Source organism: Bolinopsis microptera, chromosome 12 (assembly GCF_026151205.1).
Source record: "Bolinopsis microptera isolate Bmic1 chromosome 12, MBARI_Bmic_1.0, whole genome shotgun sequence".
NCBI lineage: Eukaryota > Metazoa > Ctenophora > Tentaculata > Lobata > Bolinopsidae > Bolinopsis > Bolinopsis microptera.
Genome location: NC_087083.1, coordinates 13,723,555 through 13,746,001, shown reverse-complemented (window position 1 = coordinate 13,746,001; position 22,447 = coordinate 13,723,555). Strand labels below are relative to the sequence as shown.

At 37.7% G+C, this 22,447-nt stretch overlaps 1 protein-coding gene across 1 annotated transcript; it reads right to left on the bottom strand.

Annotated features, from left to right (window-relative positions):
• Positions 1–6,365: 6,365 nt before the first annotated feature.
• LOC134823933 (WD repeat-containing protein 53-like) lies at positions 6,366–22,336 on the bottom strand. Its single transcript, XM_063835529.1, has 11 exons — positions 22,223–22,336; positions 16,053–16,161; positions 15,681–15,748; positions 15,421–15,494; positions 15,104–15,214; positions 14,006–14,170; positions 13,472–13,530; positions 13,030–13,143; positions 12,550–12,659; positions 6,887–7,019; positions 6,366–6,583 (listed from the first exon to the last, which is right to left on the bottom strand). The coding sequence occupies exons 1-11, from the start codon at positions 22,320–22,322 to the stop codon at positions 6,427–6,429; spliced, it is 1,200 nt and encodes a 399-aa protein (XP_063691599.1). The 5' UTR covers positions 22,323–22,336; the 3' UTR covers positions 6,366–6,426.
• Between the last annotated feature and the right edge of the window lie 111 nt (positions 22,337–22,447).

Below are 22,447 nucleotides of genomic sequence, written 5' to 3'. Positions count from 1 at the left end.
AATATGAAGTGATCTCCGATATCCCCTTTGGAATACAACTGTATCGCCTTTATGTACAGCTGCAGATCTAAAGTGACGATCGTTTTTTGATCTGGTGTGATTTTTGTAGATATGCCTTGGCACATCTTCAATGCTGTATACAGTGTCGACCAATCTGTAGGCGGTGACTTTATAAGAGGAAGCATTGCAATGTTTGTGACCCCAGCTTTGGAACAAAGTCTCGCGTTGTATGATTTCCAGGTAAGTGTAAACTGATTTTCTTCATCATATAGCTGTTGTAAGCCCCAGGTTTCGTCGTAATGTTGATATCTTTGCTCGTCAACACATACAGTTCCACGATACTTTGGAAGAGGTGGAGATAACATCTTTGGGGGGTAACATTGCTGCAGCTTAACGTTGAGATCGCTCCGTGTGTCATCATTTTGAGTTGATGATACCCTTGACAACTTAATCACTTGTTCTCCCAACTTAACATCATTCTGGAAAACTGTTATCAATGTACCATGGAGCTGACCTTTCCCATCTTTACTGTCCCGCTGGAAATCAGAGTTATCAATGGCAAAATAGGGTCTTGTTTTTTTGCAGATTGTTAAAGGCACGTAGCAGTTGTTTTCATCTAAACAATGTACCTTGGCGTAACTCTCGATGCAATCTTCAATGAGCTTTATTTTTTTGTAGTCTTCAGAAACGTTAAGGCCCTTCGTTTCCGTAATAATCTTTTTGCTCCGAGTACTGTTGTGGATGGAGAGTCCTAAACCAACAGAGAAAGGGGTTTCATTACTGTGGAATCGCTGTTGTGGGCCATTAACATCACCTTTGGCTAAGCTTCTTCTCACAGATCGATCACTTTTCGTGTTAATGGAGATGAGCTGACACAGCATATCTATTGTCTTGCTGGTTTCTTTAGCCTTAAATTGTGTAAGATCGCCGGTAACATCACCATACAGCAGCCATTTCAGAAACGATTTCAATTCAATAGGAGACTGGAATGAGGTAAAATCTCCTGTAAACGTCCATTTGCTTAGCTCTGCGTCCTCCATCGACTTTCGAATCACAAGTGCTGCCTTACGAATATTCCACATATTAAGATCCTCAATCAATGCATCAACTGCAAAAGAGACAACTCTAGTAGAACATACAGTATCAGGACGATTTTTTAGTGTGTTCGGGATGAAGACTATACCACTTAGATTGTCAAGAATCAATTCCTTAATGTGCTTTTTAAACTTATTTGCTCCAAGAACACTCTCATCGACAGGAACATGGTGCGAAAAAATGGTGACGTACTGTTTATGTAGCTCCTTGGTATTGGTCCGAAAGTCTCTGTAACCAACAGTCTCGCACTTATCTAATAGCCAAATAAGAAACTCAAGGTCTACGGCCTGTCCTGGCTCGGTACTCTGCACCCTCTTCTGTTCAATTTGATCGGCATTTCTCTCTGCTTCAACCAAACACTTCTTATGATACATGATATCTCCAGCAACCGCATCTGGGACAGCTCTCAAGCGAATCCCAAGCTGTTCATCAGTAGTGACCCTAGCAATACGACAAAATGATTCACTTACAGGGAGAGTGAGAACGAGATGCAGTGTATCAGCTGTCCCCAGGCAGAACACACACGATCTGCGAACAGAAATAAAATAGAATCAATTGAACTCCTAAATTTATCTTTAAGATTAATAATAATTAACAGTTAATTAGGGTTAATATTTATCAATTACATCACCAGCAACACGGCTAAACGGACACAAGGACAATATCACGAAAATAAACCGAAACGGACTCAATCACGCACACAGGGACAATATCACGCAAATAAACAGACTTTATCACGCACACAGGGACAATATCACGCAAAAAACGGACTTAATCACGCACACAGGGACAATATCACGCAATTGAACAGACTTTATCACGCACACAGGGACAATATCACGCAAATGAACAGACTTTATCACGCACACAGGGACAATATCACGCAAATGAACAGACTTTATCATGCACACAGGGACAATATCACGCAAATGAACAGACTTTATCACGCACACAGGGACAATATCACGCAAATGAACAGACTTTATCACGCACACGGGGACAATATCACGCAAATGAACAGACTTTATCACGCACACGGGGACAATATCACGCAAATAAACAGAGTTGATTACGCACACAGGGACAATGTCACGCAAATGAACAGACTTTATCATGCACACAGGGATAATATCACGCAAATGAACAGACTTTTTCACGCACACAGGGACAATATCACGCAAATGAACAGACTTTATCACGCACACGGGGACAATATCACGCAAATGAACAGACTTTATCATGCACACAGGGACAATATCACGCAAATGAACAGACTTTATCACGCACACAGGGACAATATCACGCAAATGAACAGACTTTATCACGCACAAAGGGACAATATCACGCAAATGAACAGACTTTATCAAGCAAATAAAGTACTCCTACACGAACAATTATAAGATAACACAATATGACCTTGTTTTAATTATTATCCATTTAAAACGAAAAGTGCTGCAGTCTTTTAAATCTAAAACTGACCTGAACACTGAAGACGGCAATGCTTGAGATCTTGTTAGTATTCCTTCATGAGGTTCAGGAGAGATGTGCGGGGGATCTTTATTAGCAGGCTTTCCTGGACCACGATTTAGCTGACAGGGTTCTCCTGAGAAAATAAAATAATCAATACGCGTTTTGCATTTAATTCTATGTTTGCAACTGTCAGACAGCGACAGGATGCAAAAATATGTAATTTTCATAAATTAAATTTAAAGGACAAAAGGCACCTGTAAAATTTTGAGTCAGTATATTTTTAAATGCCTTAATTGGTAATCAGAATCCAGTAAGAAGATGGTGGCTTAGTAAATACGTTGCATAAACTTTATACAAAAAGCACATAGACCGTACCTGAGTCAATCGATTCTTGGTAGCGCCGTTTGCACCGTTGAAGTTTACTTATGGAGCTGAATTCCTGATAACAGATGCGATGATACCAGCCAGATAGCAGGTCAATAGCAGTTTTGCCAGATTTTAGGAGAATTTGGCACGTCTCCAGTACCTTTTGGTCTCCCCAAGATGCTCGATCATGGACATTCTTAAGAAGCTTGTCGATAATTTCGACACTGCTTGGGCAACCTAGAAACAAACACAATTAACTTATACATATAGTAAGAGGACATAAATTAGACCATGTACGATGTTTACACTGCAATATCGATATTCGGTACTGCACATTTGAAAGACAAAACTGGACGATTACATAGCAAATGTTGTTGCTGATATTAATTCCTGCAACTAGTTATTCGTATACAAAAGTTTTGAAAAAACAAAGCGGGATATATATAGCAATTTAAACTTACTTTTTGTTTGGTTGCCATGCACCTCTTGGCAAAGAATGCAGTTATCTAGTGTAAAGTCGACCCGACGACGTTTCAATTTAGACAAGATCATGTAATAGCAATACTCTGAAAGTGAGGACGGTTAAATTAAATTTAAAAACTTACAAAAGTAAAAAGTAAGTTAGATTGAATTCGAATTTCTGACAATTTCTTTGTGCACAAATATTCATGGCATTATAAAAAGTTGAAAAAAGAGCACACGTACCGATTGCAGTTCAAAACGAAAAATGTGAGAGATCTTCGTCTATCGGGCATCCCTGGGGAAGGCAGGGCGGGCCTACGCCCCATACACTTCGAGTTTAAGTCTTCCTCCACAGAGCATTCCGATAGTATGAGCCCAGCAAGTTAGAGATCATCTTATCCCATCGTGCATACACAAATATATGTGTAATATATATGCATATATGCAGCGTGGGAATGCCAGGGACTGTCTTTTGCTTAATGTCTAATTGTTTACCAGACTTTGTGAAACCAGTTAACTTTAGTATTTGAACATTGTAATTAAGTTCTTGAGACTGAATAATTAAACAAAACGCTAAATATGGAAATATGTATTCGCAAAGTACTCATGTAACTGCACCCATTTTATCATAATTTGTTTCATTCTAATCTAGATAATATCAGAGAACGCGTTTCCTGAGCACATTGGCTTTAAACAGATAGTTGCAACGTGTTTCTCGAGTCTTAAAACCCCTAGTTTGATATATAGCATGACAAATTCGACCAAAATGATCAAAAACTCTGATTTTCACTACACGCGAGACCCTCAAAATGGGCGTGGCAAAAAAAGGGTGTGGCGGCGAGATACAAAATTGGCAACAAGTCTAATTATGTTCGTAAGGGTCTTAACTACCATATTCCGTTGAGAAATCGTTGTGAACAAACCGATCCAACGGAACCCTTAAATCGACCACTTTTCCCCTTACTAAAAAGTTGTATTTTCAAAACTCTGTCCCATTTTCAGATGTGAAAATTTCTGAACGCACATTTGACAGATTGGATGAAATTGTTGCCCACAAACCAATTAGTCAGTTAATTGATGATGGTATGAAACCAAATTGGGGTACTGGAAGTCAAAATCTCGGAAAAAATTGGAAAATCATACTGTCCCATACTCTGTCCAATTTTCAGTTTTTGAAGCTGAAACTTCCAGGGCCGAAATTTTACAGTTTTGGCCGAATTTCTGACCCGCAGCCAATTAGTCAGTCAACTATAGATGCCAAATGACACGATTGAGGTGCTGGAAGTTTGATTCGGGTCGGAGGAAGCTCACAGCAGAAATCTTAAGAAAACGAAAAGTTGTATTTTCAAAACTCTGTCCCATTTTCAGATGTGAAAATTTCTGAACGCACATTTGACAGATTGGATGAAATTGTTGCCCACAAACCAATTAGTCAGTTAATTGATGATGGTATGAAACCAAATTGGGGTACTGGAAGTCAAAATCTCGGAAAAAATTGGAAAATCATACTGTCCCATACTCTGTCCAATTTTCAGTTTTTGAAGCTGAAACTTCCAGGGCCGAAATTTTACAGTTTTGGCCGAATTTCTGACCCGCAGCCAATTAGTCAGTCAACTATAGATGCCAAATGACACGATTGAGGTGCTGGAAGTTTGATTCGGGTCGGAGGAAGCTCACAGCAGAAATCTTAAGAAAACGAAAAGTTGTATTTTCAAAACTCTGTCCCATTTTCAAATGTAAAAATTTCTGAACGCACATTTGACAGATTGGATAAAATTTTTGCCCACAAACTAATTAGTCGGTTAAATGATGATGGTATGAAACCAAATTGGGGTACTGGAAGTCAAAATCTTGAAAAAAATTGGAAAATCATACTGTCCCCAGTCTCATACTCTGTCCCATTTTCAGTTTTTGTAGACAACTGGGAACCTCTCATTCTGACCTCCCACAGGCATCACATCACATGGCCCTGCAATCAGTGACGTATCATTTGTGATGTGATTTATATTATATCCATCCTAACAGCCGGACAAGCAAGAACCTGAGCAGGGTTCGGCATGTGTTCACTCTGCATCTAAACTTTAAAAAATCTTTGTCTTAATTAGCGCAGAAATATATACAGCACTGCTGTGAAATCAGTGGACACCTGATTTAAAGTATCTCCAGAGGTTCCCAGTTGTCCGGGATATGTAATGATTGGTTCCCATGGTTGTTGGAGCTGATTGGATTTCTCAAGCTTACATGTTAATTAGTTAACTAGGTAAAATTGACAGGTTCCCAGTTGTCCGTCAGCCATTATGTCTCATGACGAAGATCTTGCAGTTTAGCAAATTAAAGAAGCGTTGATTGATAAATGAAATAAATTCATCTGTTCAAGATAAAATACTTTGGCAAACCCTCAGATATATATGTACAGCCCTTAAAAGCAAATTACAAATATTTCATAAAAGTGTACCGTCCCTCACAAATACTTGTTCAGAGTTACTCCAATATTTGTAGCGAGATTGTGGCACCCACCATGCAGTGTAACTCACGTTTATGATGATAAGAAAATAAATGATATTAGATGATTAGCGATAAACGATAATGTTCTTTAAACAATGTTTAACATTGTTTAACATTGTTTAACGTTGTTTAACATTGTTTAACATTGTTTAACATTGTTAACACGTGATTTGTCAAGCTACTGAGTATGGTCAGTCTGCTGCATACAACAATGCTTTGTAACAATACCTCTTAGTAACCATATTAATTAGTAACCATGTTAATTAGTAACCATGTTAATTAGTAACCATGTTAATTAGTAACCAAGGCACTTAGTAACCAAGGCCAGGCACTTAGTAACCAAGGCACTTTTAACCTAGTAACATATGTAAGTCACCGAGTTACCAAGTTTAAAAATTACCACGCGGCTTGACACGCGTGTTACACAAATTCCATGTAAGTAACTACGAAAGCTCGTCACCAAACGACTTGGTTACTAAACTCCCTGGTTACTAAACTCCCTAGTTACTTTCATCCCACGTGACCAGGTCACCTAATAGAGTACTTAGTAACCACGTTACTTTCATCACACGCGTACAGGATGATACACGAAGTGTCCCTGAAGCCGGATAACCAGTTAATCTTGTGTCCGTGAAGGAGTTTGAAGGTGCAGGTGTCGTCTATATCAGCGTCATCGTCACTCGCTCTGAGGAAAAAGGACGTTAAAACATAAAAGGACGTGAAAAAGACGTTAAAGTAACGGCGTTGGCGGGGAGGTGATACACATTTATTTTTATAAAGATAAAGGCAATTTTTTAATCAATTTGTTATTTGGTTAAAGTCACCCTTAAAAAGGCAAGATGGGGCAGTACTTGTACAGAAGTAGCTAGACCATGTAGGGGCAAAATAAGTTGTTTAGAGGGTTACAAAGATCTTGATAGAAATATTAGAATATTAAAATAGTATATAATAGTACTTATCATAATAAGTAACGAAATATGAAACATACATGTTGTCAGAATGCCCGTTACAGTGTCCGTTAGTGTGTCCGTTAGTGTGCCCTCTCTCAAGTTCAGAGATGTGAATAAAACCATCGTTACCACCGGAGACGACAGTCGTACCGTCTACCAGACACACACAACCTGCACACAATAATTGTAAATAACATTTTAGACTAAATTAGAAAACAGAAAACAGAGTGACACTAGTAACCATCAAGGTGCTAGAAGTAAGTAGTATATCCGGAGAAAACTTTGATGCAATAAAAATTTTGAATATTATGTCCTGCCGTCCCCTTGACCGAAATTTAGCGGTTTTGACTGAAAGTTTTACCAGTGACCAATCAGTGAGGTCGGTGAGAGTGACAAAAGTCGCCATCAAGGTACTGGAAGCAATATTTCCGGAGAAAACTTTGATGCAATGAAAATTTTGAATATGTCCTACCGGAACTCAATGCTGGAGTGGGCCGGTGGCACATGTCTCTGACGTGCTACTACTTGGCGGTGGAGATGCAAGACATTCTTGGCCTGGTAGCACTCTAGCTCGGAACCCAACCCAAGTAACCCAAGTAAGTAACCGGTAGGACATATTAATTTTAAGATCTGGCGGATACATGATCCGGGATCCCGGCACTTAATCTGTGATTTATTCTCTCAATCAATGGCCTGATTGGTTAGAACATGCTCATAGGACAGCAACCGAAGCGCTATAGCACAAATTTCTTTGATTTTAAGGAAAGTCACAATCAGTATTCACTTAAAGTGATCAGATCGTCATTTCTAACATGCTCGGTACCTCCTAATGAGTCTCATTGTTGCCCGCTAGTGATTGGGTGACGAAATCACTGATTATGTACAGAGATCACGTATCCGCAAGATCTTGATAATATATTATAATACAATTTAAGGCCCCCACCCACTCCCTCACCCTATAATGCAAAGCCACTTGTCAAACAGCTGTTCTGTAAAAATGACATTTCCAAACCCTTCCCTGGGCTGAATTACGTAAAAGGTAAACGATTCCTTTGCAAATTTTTAAACTGCCACTTAAAAATTCAGAATAATATCCGATTAACGCCCAGTTCCCCACGTCTCATGCTAACAGAAAAAGTTGCAACCGCATCGTTTCTACTTTCACAGAACATATAGCTAACTTCCAAGACCTTATAAAGTAGATTTGGAGCACTGGACACCATATCATAATCTAGTGAGTATTTACTGACGCACCGCAAAATTATAAGACGTGACGCAGACTTGTAAAATATAGTCTCGACATTTGGGATTGAGAGTAATAGTTATTTCATAATGACATAACCGTCGGGGACAGTGGACACCCTAGGAGTGGGGGATATGCACATTAAATTACAAATTACAAATTACAACCAGGAGAGCAAAGTAATCCCAGATATTAGGGCAAAAATTCAACGGATAATGAAGATTATAAACGATATTACATTACAGTGGTCAAACCGATTTGAATTTAAGGGATGATGTCGTAAAACACCAAATAAGGAGCTAATCATGATCGTCAAGGCGAAGTCAAGAAATTTGTCTAAAAATGGTGACCAGGATAAAACCATTTAGCGTGCTCTTTAAATAAACTGCTACACTATATAAACTTAACTCATTTCAACAACCTTACCTTTGCTCGGATATTAGATTTTGTTATTAGATTTTGTTTCGACGCGATAAGCTTAACGCATATGTCGTATGATACTTTCAACAACCCCTGTCGCTTTACAGATTTGGATCAATTCCCTTATATCAGTCAGGATCAACTGCTGGCAACAAACCCTTTCCTCTACAATATTGATTTCTATAACCAGCTGGTTGGTCGCCAGGTATGAACTTATTTTCGAATTTTAACTTAAATAATACATATTATTTGTAGCGCGATGCACTACTGGGTCGCGCGCGCATCAAATAATGCTTCTCGCAAATAATGCTTCTCTTCGGTAGATCGGCGAGATGCACCACTGTGCCTCACCGAGCTGCGAAGGATTGACATCGTGAATCAAACATATTATTTTCCGGTCACGACCATTTCAATCAAGAGTTACCAAACCATACGTCATGTACATTATAGCAATGTAGGTCTCAGAACTCAAAGATATTAAACTTTAATTGTGCTCGATTTAGCAGGTGGCAGAACCGCAAAGAAGTAGCTGCAAGATGAATGACCTTGCACTCGATAACAACCACAGAACTACCCCACTGCAAGATGAAATCAGAAACCACACCCTTCCAACCACAATAGAGGAGGCGCACATCCTGATGAGAGATTACTGTGTCCCTCAGGGTAGTGTACTAGGCCCCAAACCAGCGACCGTTCACAACCAGGAGTTGCAGCGGCAGGAATTCCCGCCACAGGGAGAGGGTTACTTTCAATTTCCGGCGGTGAATACTGACCTCAGCTATGAAACTAAAATGACCGGTACTGGTAAATCTCGGCGACGAGCGAGGGGTTCATCCTCGATAACGGCCAACGACCTAGCCCCAGTCGGCTGCTGCCAGAGACCTGGTCCATATCAGTGCAAAGAACAGGTTAATCCGTGCAAAGAACAGGTTAATCAGCCTTCCAGCTCTTTACGGTCACCTTCGCAGGATAATAAGACGAGCATGGCAGACCGTACGTTTATCTAATTTAAAGTGTTTCTGTTTCTGTTTCTGTTTCTGTTTCTGTTTCTGTTTCTGTTTCTGTTTCTGTTTCTGTTTCTGTTTCTGTTTCTGTTTCTCGTTTATTATTTGAGAAAGTTTGAAGTTGTCAACAAGAATTATGCATGTTCATGTTAGCTGTAAAAGGCCGCATTGTGTTTACCAGTTCGTGGCATATAATAATATGATTTAAAATCCGATACTGTTTCCCGCCTAGTGACAAAGTAAAATAATAGTTTATAAATAATAAACTATTATTTTACTTTGCATAAACTATTATTTTACAGTTGTACTTGTATAAATAAAAGTAAAACTGATAGTATTATTTCAGTGCTCCTGTCGGGAATGATACCCTTTTCTCCCCTGGAGAGACCAAATACAGAGGCAGCTCAGATATTTTACAACGCTCCTGCCACCCCACCTATACTTCCTATAGGTACTCGTCTTTATAGCTAATATGTTAATAAAATGCTCATTGTAGCCTATAATATTTAGATTTTCATCATATAGCTAATAATTTAGTCATGACAGAAATGGGCCATAACTTAAGAGTCAACTGTAATAGAAATCTAAGAAAAGATTAAAAAAGCCTTTTGATTCACTTAACAAATGCAACATTCTTTACTCAGACCTTTGCATCTTATACCCAGTAAAACATTTGCTATTTGAATTTGCAACACAAGTTCCCAAGTCTCTGAGTTAGCCAGAATAGCAGACCCAGCCGCGCCTGACATATTAATTAATTAAATAAATAATTAAATAATAAATAAATTAATTAATTAATTAATTAATCAATTTATCAATCAATCAATTAATCAATTAATCAATTAATCAATTAAATAAACATGTTATCACAGACCCATACAGCTGGAGTGTACCGGAGGTGATGTTATGGCTACGCTGGTGTTCTAGTACATACGGAATCCCTAATGTTGACCCTCATATGTTTGGGTTCAACGGGAAAGCTCTGTGTGTTCTTACAAAGGCAATGTTTCGGTATAGAGTTCCCAAAGGAAGGGGAGCTTTGCTTCTTTACAAGGTGCACATTCTTAAGCTTATCAACTTGATGTTTTCAATTTTAATATTCATTATTTAAAACAAGTCAAGTTGAATTCTTTACAAGGTGCAGATTCTTAAGCTTATCAACTTGATGTTTTCAATTTAATATTCATCATTTAAAACAAGTTGAATTTTAATTAGGCTGCAGAGTTAACATACATATTTTAACGAACTGTCTTGAACAATGGACATGTTCACAGCCCAATATCATGTCAGTTTCCTAATGAGCTAATGATTCAAGAAATATCAGGAGACCTTACACGATATCATAATATTTGACATGATAATAGTTGCCTTGAAAATACTAACCTGAAGCTATACCCCCACTCAGGAGATAAGAAACAGAAAGAAGCACGCAGCAGCACAGAGACAAGCCAACGAACTACGGAGTTTGAAGAAAGAAGATCAACTGAGAAGCGAACCTACATCAAGTAATCCAGTAGAATATCATGAGCTAAACCCTAAATAGGCCTCTATTGATGAACAATAACAAGCAATACAGTAGAATATCATGAGCTAAACCCTAAATAGGCCTCTATTGATGAACAATAACAAGCAATCCAGTAGAATATCATGAGCAAAACCCTAAATAGGCCTCTATTGATGAACAATAACAAGTAATACAGTAGAATATCATGAGCTAAACCCTAAATAGGCCTCTATTGATGAACAATAACAAGCAATCCAGTAGAATATCATGAGCAAAACCCTAAATAGGCCTCAATTGATGAACAATAACAAGCAATACAGTAGAATATCATGAGCTAAACCCTAAATAGGCCTCTATTGATGAACAATAACAAGCAATACAGTAGAATATCATGAGCTAAACCCTAAATAGGCCTCTATTGATGAACAATAACAAGCAATCCAGTAGAATATCATGAGCAAAACCCTAAATAGGCCTCTATTGATGAACAATAACAAGCAATCCAGTAGAATATCATGAGCTAAACCCTAAATAGGCCTCTATTGATGAACAATAACAAGTAATACAGTTGAATATCATGAGCTAAACCCTAAATAGGCCTCTATTGATGAACAATAACAAGTAATCCAGTAGAATATCATGAGCTAATCCCTAAATAGGCCTCTATTGATGAACAATAACAAGCAATCCAGTAGAATATCATGAGCTAAACCCTAAATAGGCCTCTATTGATGAACAATAACAAGTAATACAGTAGAATATCATGAGCTAAACCCTAAATAGGCCTCCATTGATGAACAATAACAAGTAATCCAGTAGAATATCATGAGCTAAACCCTAAATAGGCCTCTATTGATGAACAATAACAAGCAATACAGTAGAATATCATGAGCTAAACCCTAAATAGGCCTCTATTGATGAACAATAACAAGTTATACAGTAGAATATCATGAGCTAAACCCTAAATAGGCCTCTATTGATGAACAATAACAAGCAATACAGTAGAATATCATGAGCTAAACCCTAAATAGGCCTCTATTGATGAACAATAACAAGCAATCCAGTAGAATATCATGAGCTATACCCTAAATAGGCCTCTATTGATGAACAATAACAAGCAATCCAGAAGAATATCATGAGCTTAACCCTAAATAGGCCTCTATTGATGAACAATAAACTACTATAGTGCAACGTTGTTATGGTTAAAGATAAGTTTATTAGAGTCTGTTGAAAGTCCTAGCGTTTCGAATGAGGCCCTGCAATATTATCATCAGAGCTCTCAACCACCAATTCTAAATCGTTCCACTTTAATATGGTAGCAGAATAAATTTAATTATTTTTAAACGTGTAACTGTTATTTATAATCTTATGTGTTCAATTCTTGAGTCTTATATTGTTCAACCTAAAATTCTGTGTGTTTTCTAGATTTGTTTGGTAAACTGGAAGGAAATTTAAATCAAACGAAAAAGGATTTAATGAAGGATCGTAAATTCAAAATTTATATGTTTTGTGAAGATATTAAATTCGTACCTGCGCCGGCGTTGTGACGTGGTAAAGATTTGAAAGGAACGTAGCCGACTTTCTTGGATCCTAGTCGCCAGACTTTAACAGTTCCGCTACCGTACCCCGCTACCATATACCTGATGAATTAGTTATACTTAAAATCAAACACAAGGTTATGTTTTTAAGGGTCACAAAATCAAGGACAAGGAAATCTCTTCAATCAGCGACTTCAGCTATTAGTGCATATAAGGATAAAAGAAGAATTCGCTTTTGAGTGGACAGTAATAAAATTAAAACCTTGCAGAATAAATACAAGCGGTAATCTGACTGACTATAAAACCTATAAAAATGATCATGTATTGGTACATATCGACTACATGGTCAGATAACGCCCACGTGATACGCCCACGTGATAATCTAAGGAGGTACGTGCACTCAGCACCTTAAAAAGTCCTTTTTAAAATTTGAAATACATTGTTTTTTAATAGATGTGAATATAAAACAAACCTGGAGCCCCAATAAGTAGAAACGCAGTTGACAAAAGGTGGGTTTATAATGTGTATCCCCTGCTGCTCTGTCTTCTCTGTCAGGGTCTTCAAGGGACGGCTCTTGTACACGTCTCTAGGCAGGTTTTTAGGGGTAAATTATCTTGTAATTAGCACTAATAGGCAGGTTATTAGTGGTTAATTATCTTGTTATTAGCAACTTGTTACTTTATAACTAACTTAGATTAATTGGAGTATGCTGGTCAAGTGATTAGCAACCATGAAATTTAAACTAATAATTTTCCTATTAACAAGTTTTAAGCAGAAAGAATGACGTGTTAGTTGCTGACCTGTGGTGTATTTTACAGTCCATAAAGTGAAAGTGAAAGTGAAAGTGAAAGTGAAAGTGAAAGTGAAAGTGAAAGTGAAAGTGAAAGTGAAAGTGACACGTGTTTGTTGCTGACCTGTGGTGTATTTTACAGTCCATACCACCTGACACTATCTCCGAGCTCCTGCCTGGTACCTGTAACATTGTCATTACAAGAGAGTTATTAGTGGTTAATTATCTAATTATTGGAACAGAGTACTGCATTTTCTATTTAAACAGTATTCTGGTACTGTGTGACATTACTGAGACTTTGACATAAAATGTCAACATATTATGTTATGAAATATCTAGAGATGATAGGAAAGTAGAACTAAAGTTTCAGATTAACAGAAATTTTCTTGAAAGAATCACCTAATTAAACTCTAAGCTACTGAGCGGAACAATGTACTGAGATTATCATACCCATTGCATCTTAGTAAAAGGCCAATGAGTGCCAAAACGTCCATTATTTTCATTTAGTTTTCACCAATTAATAATTATAAGCCTTGTTCCACTTCGTCTGTTAAGAGCCACGATGGTCCCTACTAAACTAAACCACTGCAACACTACATACCCATTGCACAGAAGCACATATATTGTCGTGTAAAGTGTGTTTACTGACACTACATACCCATTGCACAGAAGCACATATATTGTCGTGTAGCGTGTGTTTACTGACACTACATACCCATTGCACAGAAGCACATATATTGTCGTGTAAAGTGTGTTTACTAAACACTACATACCCATTGCACAGAAGCACATATATTGTCGTGTAAAGTGTGTTTACTAAACACTACATACCCATTGCACAGAAGCACATATATTGTCGTGTAAAGTGTGTTTACTAAACACTACATACCCATTGCACAGAAGCACATATATTGTCGTGTAAAGTGTGTTTACTAAACACTACATACCCATTGCACAGAAGCACATATATTGTCGTGTAAAGTGTGTTTACTAAACACTACATACCCATTGCACAGAAGCACATATATTGTCGTGTAAAGTGTGTTTACTAAACACTACATACCCATTGCACAGAAGCACATATATTGTCGTGTAACGTGTGTTTACTGACAACACTACATACCCATTGCACAGAAGCACATATATTGTCGTGTAAAGTGTGTTTACTGACACTACATACCCATTGCACAGAAGCACATATATTGTCGTGTAAAGTGTGTTTACTAAACACTACATACCCATTGCACAGAAGCACATATATTGTCGTGTAACGTGTGTTTACTAAACACTACATACCCATTGCACAGAAGCACATATATTGTCGTGTAAAGTGTGTTTACTAAACACTACATACCCATTGCACAGAAGCACATATATTGTCGTGTAAGGTGTGTTTACTAAACACTACATACCCATTGCACAGAAGCACATATATTGTCGTGTAAAGTGTGTTTACTGACACTACATACCCATTGCACAGAAGCACATATATTGTCGTGTAAGGTGTGTTTACTAAACACTACATACCCATTGCACAGAAGCACATATATTGTCGTGTAAAGTGTGTTTACTGACACTACATACCCATTGCACAGAAGCACATATATTGTCGTGTAAAGTGTGTTTACTGACACTACATACCCATTGCACAGAAGCACATATATTGTCGTGTAAGGTGTGTTTACTAAACATTACATACCCATTGCACAGAAGCACATATATTGTCGTGTAAAGTGTGTTTACTGACACTACATACCCATTGCACAGAAGCACATATATTGTCGTGTAAGGTGTGTTTACTGACACTCTTCCCTCCTGACTTAGTGAGGTCTAAACATATCACTGTACCGTCATCGTCACAAGATACCTGGACAAACAGTGACTCGTTACGACTGTTATGTGACAAAAAGTGACAAAAAGTGACTCAATATGATATCGACTGGTGTGGAATATAACAAGGTACTAGAAACCCGGCTGGGGGGGGGGGGGGGGGGTTTTGATTTCCGGATCGAATTCAGCCGGATATCTGATTGGCTTCCCTACAAGGGAAGGTAGAACTAAGGTGGAACTCACCATGTACTGCCCTTTTTCATCTACAGCTACTTGGTTAATCTCTTCCTCGTGATACGCATATGTGTCACACACATCTGGGTAATTATGTGGTAATTATGTGGTAATTATGTGGTAATTATGTGGTAATTATGTGGTACTTTATCAAAATTTATTAGATACGACTATATGTAAGATATTATTATACGCCACTTCTCCGAGAATTATTTAAAGAACCACTAATATGTTTCATGGATAGATGGAGGGCAAAAAAAGGGGCAAACCGTTCAGTTGTCTTTTATCGTAAACAAAGATCTTCTCACCAAGAGCACAGTAAAATTTAGCAGTTTCCCTAGGATATTTTTGAAAATTAATTTTAAATTAATTTACAAATTGCACACGATATAATTACGATTATAGATCTAAACTTATAGATCTTAACTTATAGATCTAAAACTTACGTATAGATCTAAACTTGAATTAGAGAAAAATCTTAGCTTTAAAAAATCTTAGTTGTCCAGCATTCAACGAAAATTTGATATCGTCCAATCGCCAGTTCATTATCTTAAATGAATTCAGTTCTACAGCCAAAGTAAATAAAATCGAAATTTAGATAAAATGCTTATAACAGTTGAATTTAAGTTATTAAAGTTAACCTCGGGTTAAACGTAACACAGTTTACAGGGTCAACAGGACCAGGTGTTATGCGATGAAGAAGAGTGTTATCTTTACTGGAAAATAGGGCCACAGAACCATCCTCCGCTCCTGAAGAGACAAATGTAAAGTGAAAATGAAAGTGAAAGTGAAAGTGAAAGTTAAAGTGAAGGTGAAAGTGAAAGTGAAGGTGAAAGTGAAAGTGACACATTTTTGTCCTGGTGCAGGATCAGGATAGTTTCATAGCTAGTGATTAATCGTTTGTCATTATTATTTAATTATTTCAGTGTATATAATGCTTGTAGGTTTCGTATAGCTCTGATAAAAACATGTGAAGTGCTACGTAGATAGAACTATTTAGAAATAACTGTTTATGACCTTCTGTAATCATGCTCAACTGAATCACCCTAAGGGCTAAGACCCTAGTACCCTCTGGGTCAACTTTATTTTAAAACAATTTAAATTCACGAAAATCATGATTCATGAACACCATTAGCGAATAAGCTAATTCATCTCTGGGTATTTCATGATATATTTGAAACAAGATGATCAGGTTCACTTGAAAGAATTTAGAAAATTGTTTAAAATCAAGTTAATTTAACACATCAGCTTTGCGCTTTCAATAGGTCGTGTCAGGTTATATACAAGTTTATCAATTGATCCTCCATCGCATGGCTATTGTCAAGCGAAACACTCGAACTATGCCGGGAGCAACAAGTAATTATCATTATATTTCATAGCTAATGGTTTGTTTACATTCACAGAGCCTGTGTGTAGTAGGCAGTATAACATCAAATATTTGTCAGTTGTTTCCTCATTTGTTTATTTATAAATTGTGCAGTTTTTGTAGCATCTTGCTCTTTGTCATTGCATTTTAACGTAATTTCCTTTATTTATGTATAATTTCCCTTCCAAAATATTTTCACAGCTAAGCGATATTTTAGAAAATTAAAGTTTAATTGTTCTCGACATCACATTCCCTTATTTAATTTGCAGCATGTAGAAATGAATTATACAAAATAAAGAATATCATGCGAGGGAACATTCAAACGTGACGTCACCAAAATCTCGCAGTGTTCAGATTCCCCTTCCGTCAGCAAGTTTAGACAATCAACAGATATTGTACAGAAACTACATTAGCGTCAGAATTTCCTCTATTTAATTTATCAACCCCTCCCCCGCTGACGTAATATTTAAACGATCCAGTACCCCCAGATATAAATCTTATTAAAGTAAAAGAGAGTAATATATTAGGTATATCAACTAGTTACAATTGTAATATCTTTGACATTAAATGGTGTAGTATTAGGTATATCAACTAGTTAAAGTTGTAATATCTGTGACATTAAATGGTGTAGTATTAGGTATATCAACTAGTTACGGTTGTAATATCTTTGACATTAAATGGTGTAGTATTAGGTATATCAACTAGTTAAAGTTGTAATATCTGTGACATTAAATGGTGTAGTATTAGGTATATCAACTAGTTACGGTTGTAATATCTTTGACATTAAAATAACATGTAGCAGTAGGTATATAAACTAGTTACAATTGTAATAGAGTAAAGGAGTAATAGCTTCTCTTCACCTGCTCCCACAGATCCCGCCTCTTTTATTTCTTTACATTGTGACATGTGTGATATGTTTCAACATTGTTTTTATAGTCTGCCTGTGTATAGAGTCTCAACGATGATTTAAGTTATGGTTTTAAAGTTTAACATGCGCATGCTCAAGGCTAAATTGTTGCGAAGATTTGTTTACGAATTTTATAATCATAAGGTTTGCTTGTTGTAAACTGCGACCAGTTGAATTACCCCATAAAATGTGTAATATTATCACAATCTAGCTGTTCTCAGTAGTACGTTGAAAATATTTCACTATATTATTGAAAATACTGATTCACTTCAATAAGAGCGTTTGCTTTTGTATGGAATATTATCTGGATAGAAAACCAACAATGTCGACATGTAATAAGATACATTATATATTAACATTAACATTGATACTTCATATGACGCACTTTGTCGTGTCCCCAAAATATCTACTATCCTGAACTAGAGTAGAATCATGGCACAAATGATACATTAGATAGGACAATCCAGATCATTTCTGTAGATAAAGCACACCAGCTCAGGTAGCATCAGTTATGAACATATATCTTGAAGGTGAGGTAATAAAATGAGCACAGAAAACAGATCAAATCATAAGAAAGAATCACGCCGGCCTCAGCTGCTACCAGCTCTATCAACACCTCCCCCCCTCGGAACTAGAAGTGTCACTACCACAAGCACCCTGAGCGTGCTTTTATATTTACATTGATTTATATTTACATTTAGTTTTATCAGTCCGTGCTGGGTTGTAGGATATTTCGAGGGTATGCCCTGTTTTAAGGATATCCCTCTGTTTAGTTGGAAGTGTTAGTTTAACTCGCTCCTTTCTGTTCCCCGCTCCTCACACTAGATATACATGCCGGGTAATGACAGGTCATTTCAACAAACTTGTAGCTCCTCTCTCTCTCTCTCTCTCTCTCTCTCTCTCTCTCTCTCTCTCTCTTTCTCTTTCTCTTTCTCTCTCTCTCTCTCTCTCTCTCTCTCTCTCTCTCTCTCTCTCTCTCTCTCTCTCTCTCTCTCTCTCTCTCTCTCTCTCTCTCTCTCTCTCTCTCTCTCTCTCTCTCTCTCTCTCTCTCTCTCTCTCTCTCTCTCTCTCTCTCTCTCTCTCTCTCTCTCTCTCTCTCTCTCTCTCTCTCTCTCTCTCTCTCTCTCTCTCTCTCTCTCTCTCTCTCTCTCTCTCTCTCTCTCTCTCTCTCTCTCTCTCTCTCTCTCTCTCTCTCTCTCTCTCTCTCTCTCTCTCTCTCTCTCTCTCTCTCTCTCTCTCTCTCTCTCTCTCTCTCTCTCTCTCTCTCTCTCTCCTCTCTCTCCTCTCTCTCCTCTCTCTCCCTCTCTCTCTCTCTCTCTCTCTCTCTCTCTCTCTCTCTCTCTCTCTCTCTCTCTCTCTCTCTCTCTCTCTCTCTCTCTCTCTCTCTCTCTCTCTCTCTCTCTCTCTCTCCCTCCCTCTCTCTCTCTCTCTCTCTCTCTCTCTCTCTCTCTCTCTCTCTCTCTCTCTCTCTCTCTCTCTCTCTCTCTCTCTCTCTCTCTCTCTCTCTCTCTCCTCTCTCTCTCTCTCCCCCTCTCTCTCTTTGAGCCTACACTTCTCTGAGCTCCTAATACACAGGTCCTAAATATAGTAAGTTTTAGTAACTTGATACGTTCTACTTTACAGTTGTGGTATACAATGTTTATAAGTTTATTATAACCTAGTAAACATTGTGTCATATATTTGTCAAGTCTCCGTTCCTACCTTCTGTTGGCTTTACTTTCAATTCATAATTATTGGAAAATTAGCTGTTTCATTTTTTTAATTATTGTTGTTTTCTATTAATTTTGCTTCTATTTGTTGTCGAGTTTTTCTTTCGCATTTCGGCATGTAATTACATAATTATGTGATTATGTAATCCAATACGGTGCTCTAGACCAATGATCACATCAGTGTGTCTATCTTTTCATGTGATAATAATAGCCCCACTCCACATTTTGTGTCATATTTACATGGACATTCTTGGCGTCGTTCCAAATCCGGCTTCTCACAGCTCTACAATGTTTTCAGTGATTATCACGCCATAGCGAACCCTTTAGCCTTTATACGAAGGTTTTGTTCAGTTTATACAGCAATTGTTGGTCGTTAGTTTATTGAGTTAGAACTATATGCCCAATATTATTTCAGACTAAGGCATCTGATCGACTTTAAATATATTTGTTCCAGCCAGTATCTGATCTATACTAGGTAGCTTGTTTAATGGAGCATTAGCTCTATTAACTCTAGAAATGTCTTTAGTTGACTCAACATTCGGCATCATTCCCTGAACATTCGGCATCATTCCCTGAACATTCGGCATCATTCCCTTTACCTGTACATACCTTGCGTATAGTTAACCTTCTGATCCAGTCTTGCTGTTGTACGTGCCGGTACATCTACTACGAATTACTGCACATTTTTATGATGTCTATCGTGAAATTGCGACGTATCGTACAGAAAGCTTGCAGAGATTGCATATATTTTACCTGCAAGCAATGTTGAAATTGTTGAGAAACTTTTCTTATCACTAGTTGAACTAATGAACGATAATTACATAATAGCCTTGTAAACACGGCATCAACCACAGTGTACGTGATCAAACACAGTGTACACTGTACCAGAGCACGTGTCAGAGCACGTGTCAGAGCACGTGTCAGAGCACGTGTCAGAGCACTTGTCACGTGACCACCACCCTTAAAGTTTACAGTACGTGATCACCTTTACAGTGCTTGTTTGTTTGTTTTTAGAACCCGTCCCCGATCTCGTATCGGAAAATGACTAAACTCAGGAGTCAGGTCTGAGTGTGAATACGGTGCTTACAGTGCTTAGTAAGTTAGTAATTTAGTGTCTGCTGTTATTCTTGCTCAAATTGTTCACCTCTTGACTTTGTTCAATTAATTCTACACGTCTTTACTTTGTTCAATTGATAACTCTATAGAAATGGTTAATTTTGGCACACTAAGTCCACACACTGAACTATAGCTTTACAACGACCTCCCAAGACACATGGACTCATGTGTTTTGTGTATAGATACATAGAGTTTGTTAATTGCTTTGTTAACCAATAGTTTGTTTACCGATAAACTGGCAGGGTAGCCCGTAGCTTGTTTCTCTTCATATTATATGACATTGAACTTGTTGTTTTGTGTTTAACTGCTATTTAAGTTACTGTTAAATTCAGTTTAATTTCTTCCAGCTCTAATGTTTAATTTCAGTATTTTAATTTTGAATTTCACCACTCTTCGTACAATCCCTGGTATACTAGTCGGGTTTTAATAATCCGGGTACCTTGCCAATGACTAGATAATATCAAATATGGTACTAAAATATTAAAATATGGTGCCTAAGTAAAGAGGTGATTATAACTGTAAGGGGATTAAAGATCGTTCTCTAGCTTCAACGCCCCATACTGTGGCGCATTATTCACTAATATTCTCTGACATTATAAATTTGACACCAATTTATCAGGGAGTTATTATAGTCAAGCCTAGCTCATTATCTAACTATGTAACATTCTAACCGTTATTTTCCAGGCCAAGGTATCTGAGAAGCAACATGACGTGATTAAAAAACAACACAACATCCTGATTAACATCTAAAGATGGCGACTGACAGTGACATGATTATAACAAGTTTAATTGAGGCAATGCCGAGTTCTGACTCCGGTCAAGGCTCCCCAATACCACTAGAAAACAGCCTCCACAAACCCAAACTTGAAGATCAGAACCACCCCACAAACCAAATATCCCACATAAACAGCGACGACTCAATCATCATGAAAATCAACATTCCACCAGGAGCTAAAGCTATCATGTTCTTCATCGTGCTGATCTGTACATCCAACTTTGAACTGCACCTCTGTATCTTTAACGGGTCCTGCACATTCATCTTCTGGGTCTGGATACGGTACGTGAAGAGTGAGACTAGCGGACAGTTTAGGTTACTGAGACGGGTAAAAAGGGTTTTATGGGAGGGGTGCAGGAAGAAGAAGGAGGAGGAGGAGGGGATCCAGGATGTGGAGAGACTCTTGGAAAAGAGTTGCTCACATTACGAGGATAAGAGCTTCCTGCCGCCTAGATGATGGGGAATCTGTTCAGCTTCTTGTGCAGGCTGGGATGAAATTAATCGTGTTGAGAATGAAGAGTTATGATTTGAGAGATCACCAATCGGTTTCAAGTGAAGATCTCATCAGGATAAGATGGACAGTGAGCTGGGACTTATCAGACCAGGGAACATTAACAGAAATACAATTTTAACAGTTTTTAAGATATTGAATAGGGAAGTAATAGGGGAGTATCAAGATTCTGCCATCACTAAAGATTACAAGTCACACTTTGTAAGTGTGATAGACTATTAAAGTATTAATAGTGTTTATGTGCTGCACTTTGACCGAGGACGACAACTTAACTAATGCTAACTTCAGACCCATAGCCATCTTCAGATGGAAACAGACGAAGTATCATGAAACCATCATTATAACATTATAAGAACTGATCACTTAAAGTTCCGGTACTTGGAAATATTGCTAATAAAATTGTTTTTAACCAGAAAACTGATCTTACCTGAGAGAACAGTATGATCTTCGGTGCAACAAGCTACAGTCAGTACCGTGTTGTTGTGGTACTCAATCCGCTCGTTATCTATCTCCGACCCTATCGCCATTTTCTCACCTAATTAGGTGTTAATTACTTAATTAACCAGTAATTAATTTTTGTTTTGTAGGTTTAAATGATGCGGAATTTTACTAAAGAATGGTTTGAATTGTTTATAAGATATCTGTAAGTTAA